Source organism: Arachis ipaensis, chromosome B10, assembly GCF_059453495.1.
Source record: "Arachis ipaensis isolate K30076 ecotype BB chromosome B10, ASM5945349v1, whole genome shotgun sequence".
Lineage (NCBI taxonomy): Eukaryota > Viridiplantae > Streptophyta > Magnoliopsida > Fabales > Fabaceae > Arachis > Arachis ipaensis.
This window is the reverse complement of record NC_142435.1, coordinates 82,942,081-82,955,800: the sequence shown is the minus strand read 5'-3', so window position 1 is coordinate 82,955,800 and position 13,720 is coordinate 82,942,081. Positions and strand designations below refer to the sequence as shown.

Here is a 13,720-nt window from a genome sequence, read left to right as displayed (position 1 = left end):
CTTAACGTTAACACCCCTAACGTCCTGAGCTAAAGTCCCTGCCCACTTCACACTTTCTCTCTGCAAGTAAAGCTAAGCCCAATGAAGAAGATAACTACTTCAAACTCAAGATCCAAAGGCCCATACCCAAGACTTGAAGAGCCAACTAGAAGATCAGAAGAGTAGTATATATAGGAGTAGCTTTGAATTGATAAAAGAGGATTGGAAATTAGGAGAACTACTCTCTGTATTTTACCATTCTCTGCACTTCTAGTTTTGTTTTCATCATGTATTCTCCATCTTTGCTTTCATTTTCCAGAGCTATGAACAACTAAACCCCCTTTCATTGGGTTAGGGAGCTCTGTTGTAATTTGTTGGATCAATACTAGTTTTCATTATTCTTCTTCTATTTGTTTTCTTGATTTTACTTGAAAGCTTTCAATCTTCATCCAATTGAATAGTTATCTTGGAAAAGAAGCTATTCAAACTTGGATCTCTTCTGAACCATGAAAAAGGAATGAAGAGATCATGCTAGAAATGCTTTCTCATGCTGGATCAAAATGGGTTTGGATGGATATGTGACTATAATCCTCTCAATACTTGATTTGGGAAATGCATGTGGTATAATCAGTGACCATACTTCATCTCTTCTCATGAGCAATTGACCAAGGAATTGGCTATTGATCAAGATTTGAGAGATTGAATTACAAGGAATTGTAATTCGATCACTTAAGATTGCCAAGGAGATCAATGAATGCATTGATTGAGGAAGAGATGAAAATGAAATTGATCCGGAGAATGCAACATCTCCTGAACCCAATGAACTCCCTATTTCTGATCTTACCCATTCTCTTTAATTTCTGTCATTCACTTTTATGAGCAATTACCCTATTCCCATTTACAATTCTGCAATTTACTTTCTGTCATTTACTTCCAGCTCTTTATTTCTAGCATTTACTTCTTCTGTTATTTACCTTCCCACCATTTTATTTTCTGCAATTTTCAACTGAAATACTGATTCGCTCAACTAGAACATTCCTCTAATTAAAGTTGCTTGATCAATCAATCTCTGTGGGATTCGACCTCACTCTATTGTGAGTTTTTACTTGACGACGAATTCGGTACACTTGCCGAAGGAAATTTGTCACGAGACAAGTTTTTCGTGCATCAAGTTTATGGCACCGTTGCCGGGGATTGATTGTGCATCAACAATGATTAAATTGGAGGATAAATAGATTGAGCATTTTTGTTTTGTTTGATTTAATTTTCTGTTTGAGTAATTTACTTTTAATTTTAGTTAATTTCTTCCCTTCCCCCTACTTTTTCGTTTCTTTTTGTTATTTACAATTTAGTTCCCTAACCCACTAACTGTTTGATATATTGCATCACTCAAACTAACAGTAATTCTAACAGAATACTTTCTGCATTTATTTTTCTTGCTTGTGCTTTGTTGGTTGTATGACAGGGAGAAGAAGTGGGGCTTCAACTTCCTTTGATTCTGAACCTGAGAGAACCTTCTTTAGATTAAGGAGGGAAGCAAGAGGAAAAAGAGTGGTTGGTGCTAAGGAAGAGGAGGAATACTTTGAACCAAACATGGAAGAAAACATGGAAGACCATCGTGAGGAAGAGGCTCACAACCATGGCGGAGGAGGTCGAGCAAATCATGCTAGGAAGGATAGAAGAGTTTTAGGCTCTTACATCAATCCAAACCCAGGAAACTGTGGAAGTAGCATTCAAAAGCCTACCATCCATGCCAACAATTTTAAACTAAAACCACAGCTCATCACCATTGTTCAGAACAACTGTTCGTTCGGAGGAAGTGTGCAAGAAGACCCTAATCAACATCTAACCACCTTCCTGAGAATTTGTGACACAGTGAAGTCTAATGGTGTTCATCCTGACGCCTATAGACTACTCTTATTTCCATTCTCACTCAAGGATAAGGCAGCCAAATGGCCGGAGTCTTTCTCGAAGGAGAGCTTGACAACTTGGGAAGATGTAGTGAACAAATTCTTAGCAAGATTCTACCCCCCTCAACGAATCAATAGGCTGAGAGCTGAGGTCCAAACTTTCAGGCAACAAGATGGTGAGACTCTTTATGAAGCATGGGAGATGTTTAAGGACCTGACAAGGAGGTGTCCACCTGACATATTCAACGAATGGGTGCAGCTGCACATTTTCTATGAAGGCCTGTCATATGAATCAAAGAAGGCCGTAGACCATTCATCCGGAGGATCTTTGAACAAGAAAAAGACCATTGAGAAAGCCATATATGTCATTGAAACAGTAGCAGAGAATGACTATTTCTATGCTTCTGAAAGAGGCAACACTAGAGGAGTAATGGAGCTAAACAATGTAGATGCTCTGCTGGCCCAAAATATGCTCATTACCCAGCAGCTGGCTGACCTCACCAAGAAGATAGACAGGAACCAAGTAAGAGCAATCACTACTTCATCAACAACCCAAGAAGGAGTGAATGAAGAAGCAGAGGGTAGTCAGGAGCAAGCCAACTACATTGGGAATTCACCTAGGCGAAACCATGATCCATACTCCAAAGACCTACAACCCTGGATAGAGGAATCACCCAATCTTTCGGTGGGGAAATCAACAAGACCAAGGCCCAGATCAAAGACCTTCAAATCCCAACAACAATGCAGCCCACCAACATTTCACATCTAGACCATATCAGCACCCACATAACCAACCTTCTCAACACCTTTACCAAGGCCAAAATAACCATCCTCATCCTTCCACCTCTAATCCCAATCTACCATCATTTGATGACAGACTCTCAAGGATTGAAAATCTACTTGAGGGCATAGGCAAAGAGATTCAAGACAGTAAAGCATTCCGAGAAGAAGTGATGTCCAATATGCAGAATCAGGATGCTGCCATCAAGAAACTTGAAACACAAATTGGCTACTTGTTCAAGCAAATCCCCAGCCACAACCTTCGCAGCAATACTACTTCAACCCAAAGGGAGGAATGTCAGGCTATCACCCTTTGGAGTGGGAAGGAACTGAAAGAAACCCCCAGAAACCACAAGAAAACTACTCAAATAAAGAGGAAGAAGAGCAAAATGAAGCTCGAGTTCCCACTTTGAGTTCACTAAAAGGGGAAGGAGTGCTGAAGCCAGATGTCCCAAGAGTCCCATACCCTCAGCAATTAAAGAAGAAGGGGGACGACAACCAGTTTTTGAGATTTTTGGAAATCTTCAAGAAACTGCAAATCAACATACCCTTTGCTGAAGCAATAGAACAAATGCCACTCTACGCCAAGTTCTTAAAGGAGCTCATGACTAAGAAGAGAAGCTGGAAGAACAACGAGACTGTGATATTAACCGAAGTATGTAGTGCTATCATTCAGCAAAAACTACCCCAGAAATTGAAGGATCCTGGGAGTTTTCAGATTCCTTGTATTATAGGAGAAATCACAGTGGAGAAGGCTCTTTGTGACTTAGAAGCCAGCAACAATTTGATGTCAGTGGCTATGATGAGGAAGATGAAAATCGAGGAGGCTAAACCAATAAAAATGGCCTTACAACTGGCAGACTGATCATTCAAATTCCCTCATGGCGTAGTAGAAGATCGCTGGTGAAAGTGGGAGACTTCATATTCCCGGCAGATTTTGTAGTACTGGACATGCAGGAGGAAGCCAAGACCTCCATCATCCTGGGAAGGCCGTTCTTGGCCACTGCGGGAGCTGTCATTGATGTCCAAAAAGGTGATCTCACCCTGAGATTACACAATGAAAAGATGACATTCAATGTGTTCAAGGCGATGAATTACCCACCTGAACAATTGGGGGAATGTATGAGGTTGGACTCACTTGAAGAGGAAGCGCAGGAGAATTTTGAAGAAGAAGAGTCCGAAAGGTTAATAGAGGAGGAGTATACATCAAGTGAAGAGGTTGCAACAACAGAGATTGGCATACAAGATGCACTAAAGGAAGAGGATGAAAAGATAGAGGCACCTAAACTTGAGCTCAAAGCACTGTCACCCACACTCAAATATGCATACCTAGGAAAGAATGAAAGCTACCCAATAATCATAAACTCATCCCTCAGTCAAGATCAAGAGGATGAACTACTCCAAGTATTGCTGAAGCATAAGGACGCCATTGGATGGACCCTTGCTGACTTGAAGGGAATCAGTTCAGCCATATGCATGCATAAGATACTGTTGGAAGATGATGCCAAACCATCCATTCAATCCCAGAGAAGGCTGAACCCAATCTTGAAGGAAGTGGTACAGAAGGAGGTTATGAAGCTATGGTAGGGAGGAGTCATCTACCCAATCTCAGACAGCCCCTGGGTCAGCCCCGTGCATGTCGTGCCCAAAAAGGGAGGAATCACTGTAGTTCCCAATGAGAGGAACAAACTAATTCCTACAAGGACCGTTACAGGATGGCGGATGTACATAGACTATCGGAAATTCAATGAGGCTACACGAAAGGATCATTTCCGCCTCCCTTTCATGGATCAGATGTTGGAAAGACTCGCAGGACACGCATATTACTGTTTTCTTGATGGTTACTCAGGATATAACCAAATAGTGGTTGATCCCAGAGACCAAGAGAAAACTTCATTTACTTGTCCATATGAAGTTTTTGCCTACAGGCGCATGCCATTTGTGTTGTGCAATGCACCTGCGACTTTCCAACGCTGCATGCTTTCCATCTTTTCAGATATGATAGAGAAATTCATTGAAGTTTTTATGGATGATTTCTCGGTATTCGGAGATTCCTTTACTAGCTGCCTGAATCACCTTGCCTTGGTATTGAAAAGGTGCCAAGAGACCAATCTGGTCTTAAACTGGGAGAAATGTCACTTTATGGTGACAGGAGGAATAGTCCTTGGCCATAAGGTTTCTAACAAAGGCATTGAAGTGGACAGGGCTAAAGTGGAACTTATTGAAAAACTTCCTCCACCCAGTGATGTCAAGGCAATTAGGAGCTTTTTAGGGCATGCAGGTTTTTACAGAAGGTTTATTAAAGATTTTTCAAAGATAGCCAAGCCCTTAAGCAATCTCCTTGTATCTGATACACCATTTATCTTCGATGAGACATGCATGTTAGCATTTGAAAATTTGAAAATAAGGTTGTCCTCTGCTCCTATCATTTCCCCACCTGATTGGAACCTACCATTTGAATTAATGTGTGACGCATCTAATTTTGCAGTTGGGGCAGTGTTAGGACAAAGGAAAGATAACTTAGTCCATGTGATATACTATGCGAGCAAAGTCCTTAATGATACTCAAAGAAATTATACCACTACTGAAAAGGAGTTGCTAGCAATAGTTTTTGCATTTGACAAGTTTAGATCATACCTCATTGGTGCTAAAGTGATTGTTTTTACAGATCACACAGCACTTAAATATTTGTTTGCCAAGCAAGAATCAAAACCAAGACTAATAAGATGGATCTTATTGTTGCAGGAATTCAATATTGAAATCAGAGACAAGAAAGGAGTGGAGAACAAGGTAGCAGATCACCTATCCAGGATTCCTCATGATAAAGGTGGAACACCTGATACAAGTGTGAACGAATTCTTCCCTGATGAGCAGTTGATGATAGTTCACAAAGCACCATGGTTCGCAGACATTGCCAACTTCAAGGCAACTGGGGCCTTGCCTCCAGAGATTAATAAACATCAAAAAAGGAAGCTCATGAATGATGCAAAGTACTTTTTCTGGGATGAGCCATATCTATTCAAGAAGTGTTCAGATGGAATCCTTAGAAGATGTGTCTCGGAAGAAGAAGGACGAGAGGTCCTATGGAATTGCCACGGCTCATGCTATGGAGGCTACTTTGGAAGGGATAGAACTGCAGCTAAGGTGTTACAAAGCGGATTCTTTTGGCCCACCCTTTTCAAGGATGCCAAAGAACTAGTAAAGAGCTGCAATGAATGCCAAAGATCTGGGAACTCACCCAAAAGAAATGAGATGCCACAAAATTTCATCTTGGAACTGGAACTATTTGATGTGTGGGGAATCGATTTCATGGGACCATTCCCAACCTCATATGCAAACAAGTACATCTTGGTAGCAGTGGATTACGTTTCCAAGTGGGTAGAGGCTATTGCAACCCCAACGAATGATAACAAAGTGGTCATGAACTTCCTCAGAAAGAATATCTTTAGCCAGTTTGGAGTTCCACGAGCACTCATCAGTGATGGAGGGAGCCATTTTTGCAACAGACCACTAGAGACTCTTCTCCTACGATATGGGGTAAGACACAAGGTAGCCACACCTTACCATCCCCAAACAAGTGGACAAACTAAGATATCCAACAGAGAGCTAAAGAGGATTCTGGAAAAGACTGTGGGTGCATCAAGAAAAGATTGGTTGAAGAAGCTGGATGATGCTCTTTGGGCATACAGAACAGCATTCAAAACACACTTGGAATGTCCCCATATCAACTGGTGTATGGGAAACCTTGTCATTTACCACTGGAGCTGGAACACAAAGCTCTCTGGGCTATCAAGATACTAAATTTTGACAGCATTGCTGCTGGTGCAAAGAGGATCTTGCAACTGCAAGAGATGGAGGAATTCAGGTCACAAGCCTATGAAAATACCAAGATGTATAAAGAGAAGGCAAAGAGAAGACATGACCTACATCTTGCACCCAGGAGTTTCGAAAAAGGGCAGTAAGTACTCCTCTACAATTCCAAATTAAGACTGTTCCGAGGAAAACTCAAATCAAGGTGGTCCGGGCCTTTTCTTGTCACAAAGGTCTCACCATATGGACACATCGAAATCATGGATGAAGGTTCAGAGAGGACTTTTACAGTGAACGGACAAAGACTCAAGCATTATCTAGGCAACATGGGGGAAAACCCCAGAGTAAAGTATCATCTCAAGTAAAGGAGGAACCGTCGAGCTAGCGACGATAAAAGAGCGCTCTGTTGGGAGGCAACCCAACCTCAGGTAGTTTCCTTTTCATCTTGATTTCAATAAGGATCACAAGTTGTTTCCCCTGTATTGCGAAGGGGCTAAGTTTGGTGTTCCACCAAAAGAATTTAGTAGAATTACACTCCACTCCCAAAGCACCTTGCTAGCCCCAATCAATCAATGGAAACCACTTAGATTTAGTTAGATTTTAGTTAATAATTGTTTTGTTAAACAACAAGATATGAGGTTCTCTGTATATATGCAACGTTTTGTACTAGGCAAGGAACTAAGTTTGGTGTTCACACACCAAATTAAGTTCATAAGTCATAACATACATGCACGCTAACTATTTCTCAAGTTCTTTGGGAACAAGCAACTTCTAATAACTTTGCAGGAATCTTATGAGGAAATGGTACACCTTCACCCAAGAAAGTGAGGTAGCAAAGACCGGGATGATGATAAAAAGAGGGCAACTAGAAACCATCACCTGAAGGTTGTATTGTCACTTAATTCCATGTACTTAGAATGTTGAAAATTGGAAGTCCGAATGCAATCTTGATTAATAGTTACATATTAGTTTGAACCTTTTTAAATTTTGTCTTTTAAGTTTTGATGTTGAAGAGGTCTATGCTTGCTAGTCTTTATGTCATTGCATCATCACTTGGCTTACTTGTATGCTTGTTCCTTTAAATCAAATAAAAAGAGAATGAGTGTTTACAAAAGACCAGAGTGGAGTTCATACTATGGAGTAAGTTCATGAGTTTATGGTGTGATCATAAGTTAGCTAAGTTGGTTCAACCACAAGGTGGGAAGACAACTATCTGTCATGAATACTATGCTTTGAACATACACATGAGACTAACTAAATGACAAGATCCTAATAAGAAAAAGGGGAAAAGAAAAATCAAAGTTGAAGAATAAAAGAAAAATAGTAAGCAATAAGGCTAGGCACCAATGGTTTTAATCTTGAAGCATGTGTCTGTGGTGTTCCTGTGTGAGGGATTTACTTGGATGAATAAGCTCTTAGGGGTGCCTTATCACTTGGTAACTTGGGTTAACTAACTCGGGAATATCAGCTGAAAGTCCACTATCAAGAGTAACCCGCACTACAGAGCATTTAGTAACCCAAAGAGGTGCTCGACACCAAGATCTTAAGAAAGAAAATAAACAAACCATGTGCCTGTGGTGTGTATGTATAGGGGAGAGACTTGAGGAAGTAAGTCCTTAGGGGTGCTTCAACACCTAGCACCTTGAACCAACTGGTTCGGGAGTGTTGGCTGAAAGCTTATTTTAAAGAGTTGCCCCCTTACAGAGCACTTAGCTTAAGAACACAAATAAGCCCTGAAATGACAACAAAAGGATCAATGAATAAAAGTCTCATGGGATGCAATCACAGTGAGTATTCTAGGACATGATAAAGGTCTGAAAGTCAGGAATGAACCTAAGTTGCTATGAACACTACAAGAAAAATACCCATTCAGGTACACTTGAAAAGTGTAGCCAAAAGTGAAAAAAAATGATGCCTTAGGCTACGGCTACGCTTTTTGGGCTACGGCTACGCTTTTTGGGGTGATTCCTATTCGGCCGTTGCCTATTCTCAAAGGCTACGCTTTTCTGCACCAAGGGCTACGCTTTTGGCGTTTGAGAATAGGCTACGCTTTTCAAGTGATGCTGTCCAGGACCAAAGGCTACGCTTTTCAGCTTCCATTTTTACCAGAATAGGCTACGCTTTTCAACGCTACTGCATCACTTGTAAAACGTAGCCACATTGTATATTATAGCTACTCTATATAAGTGTAGCCCTAGGTCCCTTTTTTTTTTTTAATTTTCTGTATAACCATAGCTACTCTATATAAGTGTAGCCTTAGGTCCCTCATTGTTTTTTTTTTAATTTTTTATATGTATATAATATTCTAATAATTTTTTATACAACATAATATTTAATAATATTATTACATATAGAATTTTACATTTTTAATTAAATGAGTTAAATATTATAAAATAAAATTAAACACATAATTATACTAAATAATTTTTTTAAATAATAAAAATCATCCTTACACAATTCAAAGACATAATCTTAAAAAGAGATAATTTAAGTCACATGAAACTTGTATCACATATCAATTAAAATGCAAAGTTTGCACTCTATATCCGAAAAGAACTTAACAAACAAAAAATCATTAATCTTCTAATCTCGGCATAATGACTAAAAAATATTCTGAAGCACCTTCAAATTCTTCTCAAACACATCTTTTTCATACTGATCTTCATCACCATCAAGAAAACTCTTGGCCTTAACAATTGTATCAGTGTTCATTCCCTTGTTCATTCCCAGCAAGAACTAATTTCCAAGCAGTTACTGCCCTGCTTACAGCTGCAGATTATCATAATTCAAAAAGAGAATCATGTAAGGATTTTGCATACTGATTCACCACCATACGCAATCAATACAAGATTATGTTGAAGGAAATGACCGGGCTACTTACAAATATTCTTTTGACCATTCTCACGACACATGAAGAAAACAAAATCATAGAACCAAATGAATTCTGAAAAGTCTGCCTGGCAAGGACAAATAGCATACACATTTAAATTTTAGGAGACATGCCCCAGACATGATCCTCACCTATTGTCGTCTGAACACTTTGTTCTTGTTCTCCCTCATAAATTAAATTAACACAAATTCAAAATATATGGTCTGGTGGCAGCGATAATAACCAAAGCTGCTATTCTATTCAAAGACTTTGCATTCTTCATCAGCTGGGTTTGTCTCACAAAACTCTTCCAATGGGTCTCCACCTCCCTTTGCAGCAGCTACTCCGGGCCACTTGTTTGCCACCAAATGTGCCAAATCCACAACCCTTTGGCTGCAATCACCCCGTATTTTAACTATCAATAATCTGATCCTTTATAACAATATTCACCCTCTGTTCTAAAATATATATCACTGATAATTCAATGTACTAAATTTCTATAGTTGCCGATTTTAATTATATATGATAATTTCTATAGCACATGCTAATTCAATGTACTACTACATGTGCATGTTCTATCTCAAGGATTCATTAAGTGAGAAAGACAAAACAAAAGTAGCTGCTATATGTGGAGAGTGGCCTAACCTGTAACCCCATTCATTGTCATACCAAGCAACAACCTTAACCATATCATCTCCCATGACCATAGTGAGTGAAGAGTCAATAGTAGAAGAAACATCGGTGCAGTGGAAGTCCACGAACACAAGAGGAGCATCACACATGTCCAATACACCTTTCAACGGCCCCTCAGCTGCCTTTCTGAAAGCTGCATTGACTTCTTCAGCCGTAACACCCTTCTTCTCAACATTGATAACAAGGTTAACTACTGAGACATTAGGAGTAGGCACTCGCAGCGCAATTCCATTGAGCTTTCCCTTCAGTTTTGGCAGCACTAAGGACACAGCCTTGGCTGCTCCGGTGCTTGTAGGAACAATGTTCAATGCTGCAGCTCTTGCTCTTCTTAAATCCCTGTGTGAAGCATCCAAAAGCCTCTGCACAAGCACAATTCAGTTGAACAAATTGGTAAAACAGCACCGAAGAGTAAACACTAGACTAGTTAAAGAGATAAACAAGAGCAAAATTGTAGCTGATTTTGTACCTGGTCTCCTGTGTATGAGTGTGTAGTTGTCATTGTTCCTTTCACAATGCCTGGAAAATATAGAGCAAATCAAAGTAACTCTCTAAGCTCTCAAACATTAAGTAACATCATCATGTGTCCGACGTTTCGGCTTACCAAATTCTTCATCCAAGATCTTCACAAACGGAGCAAGACAGTTTGTGGTGCAAGAAGCATTACTAAATTGAAGAAAAAAAAGAAAGAATTCAAAATCAACCACTTAGCTATACTAATGATAATTAATCATTTATTTTTACTTAGTAAAGAAGAGTGTTAATGTTTCAAGGACCTTATAATGTTGGCAACTTCATGGCCGTAGTCTTGTTCGTTGACTCCGAGGACGTAGGTTGGAATATCAGCACCCTTAGCAGGAGCAGTGATGATGACTTTCTTGGCACCGGCTTGGATGTGTTTTCCAGTACCAGGCCCATCCACAAACACTCCAGTTCCCTGAATATCATCCAATCAAATCGAATCAAATCAAATCAAATCAAATCAAAGGAAGCACAGAATCCAAAAGGTCAAGACTTACCTCAATAACAATGTCAACTCCAAGCTCAGCCCAAGGAAGTTTAAGAGGATCCCTGTTCGAGACAACCTTAATGGGCTTACCATCCACGGAAATGGTTTGGTCATCCACTATTTTCACATCTGCTTTGAAAGTTCCCAGCATAGAATCATATTTAAGCAAGTGTGAGGCCTGCTTATGCAAATTAAATCACCATATGTTACTTACGTACGTGCTAATTACTGTCATTCATTTCATCTGAAAATGGCATTGTAATGCGAATACTTACATTCTTGACACCACCGCTGTCATTCACAACAACCACATCAAGGGGTGAGTCCTTGCGACCGTGCCAGCAGCGCAAGAAGTTTCTACCGATGCGTCCAAAGCCATTGATAGCTACCTTCAACTTGGCCACTGTCTCTCCCCTCACAGGCCTTGATCCCGTCGTCTACTTTCAACTCACAATATTTAAAAAAAAAACGGAAAGAAAAAAAATTGCTTAAATAAAAAGCTCAAATGGTTGATTAAGAAATGAACCTTGGGAGTGAGTTGAGAAGCCAGAACATCAAAGAAGGAAGAATCTCTAGCATTAATGGCATGGGTAACACATGAACTTGATTTCAGCCCCGAGAACTCCATCACCTCAAGCCTCTGCTCATAATGAATCAAAGTGATGAATAAGAATAATAATTAAGATCGAACTAATTAAATAAATAAGATACAATACCACAGTATCTATTTGATTGATCACTTACTTTTTCTCTTCTCAACTTGTTGGTTTTTTATTATTCTCATTAAAGCTGAATGCAAAATTCACAAAATCATGCCAATCAGCTTAATTTTAAGTGCAAAAGGGGAAAACGGCATTGCTTCAAACAGTAAAATGAGAATTATCAACCTAAATTGTAAATTAAAAATGAATTGAGACATATATCAATTTTGCACCAATATCACCAATGCAATTGATGGACCAAACATGAATCCCCTGGCTTAATCTATTTTTGGCGAATCAGAACCCAAAAAAGAACCTATAACCCTAAAACCCCCAAATTTGAATTTCTTTTCAAATAAATTTCTTTTCAAATAAATGTCTAGTTCTTCCATGATCAAAGCTGCATATTCTTCAGCTTGCTGCTGTATGTTTGAGAGTTTGTTTGTTGTGGCACTAAGGCAGATGATCTGAAAACAGAATTGATCATTTGTGATCAAGTAAACTCCTATTCTCATGGGAACAAAATGCAAAGCTAGGAAAGGAAAAAAGGTTGCCGATAAAAACTACTTCATTATCTTCATTCTAATTTTTCTGTTGATGAATTTAAAAAGAAAATTCATATAAACCTCTTTAATTTCTTCCTCGGTGATTCTTCCATCTGCATCTTTATCAACCCTGCATTATTCCAAATGAAGGTTAACATACTTAATGGTGGGAATTAAAGAAAATACCAACCAATTTCTTTTCCTAGTTTTAAAATTAAGTAAAGGGGTAATGAATTAGTTACATGTCAAAGACGGTTCTGAGCCTGGAATCAAAACTCCGGTCAGAAATCTGGTCCCAATAGTCCTTCAATTGAGCCTTGTTAATTGAATCCCCATGAATATCCCTCCTCCTAGCCAAAGAATCAAAAAGTACACCAGCATGCCTCAGATTCCTTGCTCATCCCTACATACAAACAATTCAACAAATTCGAACCATAGTTATCCAAACACTTCCTAAAAGAAAACTACTCAGAACAAGTCCTTATTTCACTCACTCACACACACACACACAAACAATTTCACAAATAAAAACCCTAAATCAGAACCCCAAACCTCTCAAATTTCATAGAACCAACTGAAAATTGATACATACCACCGTTCTGAAGCTAAAACCCCCCAATTCCTAGTGGCCCAAATAAAAACCCCTAAATCGAAACCCTAAACCTCTCAAATTTCACAGAACCAACTGAAAATTGATACATACCACTAGCCATTGTTGTTCATCATCATCAGCACAGCCACACACACCTTCTACATTGAAAGAACAGGGCCGAAGGAAACTCACCTGGGATCGACGGTGAAGAAAGCTGACCAACTGAATTAATGGCCGAAACAAGAAGACGAAGAAGACTGCCACCCGAGGGACAAGATGCTGGTTCCGTCTTCTTCTGCCACCGGCGAAGTGAGCGCAGGGAAGGCGGCGACTGAGTGCGACATGGTGACGACACAAACCGCAACGACGAGCTTGAGTCTGAGATAGTGAGTGCGCGTGCGAGACCGAGAGAGAAGTGAGCTAGAGACCGGAGACGAGAGGTGAGAGCGACGAGAGAACAGAGAAGAGAGTGACGAGAGAGAACAGAGAAGAGAGACGAAGGGGGATATGACACCATTTCTGATTTGGTGAAAAGGTGAAAAAAAATTTCCCTTTACAGTCAACGGCGACGGTGAGAAGGGGAAGGTGATGAGTGTTGAAAGGTGAGAATGGCGAAGGTGAGGGTTGTTGTGCGCGAAAGGTTAGCGAAGGTGAGGGTCTCACTTTTCGAATTGAAGGTGTGACTTGTGAGGTTTAGTTGTTGCGGGAGAAAGGGTTCGTGTGTGCTTTTGGAGGGAATTGAAAGTGGAATAAAAAATTTACCAAGTGTTGTTAGGACTTGGCCATGCATACATTAGGCATCACTTTTGAAGGGCACCCAAAACTTAACAAATAG

At 39.8% G+C, this 13,720-nt stretch overlaps 1 protein-coding gene across 1 annotated transcript; it reads right to left on the bottom strand.

Annotated features, from left to right (window-relative positions):
- Positions 1–9,542: 9,542 nt before the first annotated feature.
- LOC107620665 (glyceraldehyde-3-phosphate dehydrogenase B, chloroplastic-like) lies at positions 9,543–11,683 on the bottom strand. Its single transcript, XM_088487464.1, has 8 exons — positions 11,574–11,683; positions 11,323–11,484; positions 11,058–11,225; positions 10,815–10,975; positions 10,643–10,704; positions 10,508–10,557; positions 9,994–10,400; positions 9,543–9,741 (listed from the first exon to the last, which is right to left on the bottom strand). Exons 1-8 carry the CDS (start codon positions 11,673–11,675, stop codon positions 9,606–9,608), a joined length of 1,248 nt encoding a protein of 415 aa, XP_088343590.1. The 5' UTR covers positions 11,676–11,683; the 3' UTR covers positions 9,543–9,605.
- Between the last annotated feature and the right edge of the window lie 2,037 nt (positions 11,684–13,720).

Excerpts from the sequence above, each read along its gene's own strand:
- LOC107620665 (XM_088487464.1), bottom strand. The coding sequence starts at position 11,675 with ATGGAGTTCTCGGGGCTGAAATCAAGTTCATGTGTTACCCATGCCATT. Across the intron at positions 11,226-11,322 it reads ACAGCGGTGGTGTCAAGAAT|GCCTCACACTTGCTTAAATA; the intron begins GTAAGTATTCGC and ends TTGCATAAGCAG. Across the intron at positions 10,976-11,057 it reads GAGTTGACATTGTTATTGAG|GGAACTGGAGTGTTTGTGGA; the intron begins GTAAGTCTTGAC and ends GATGATATTCAG.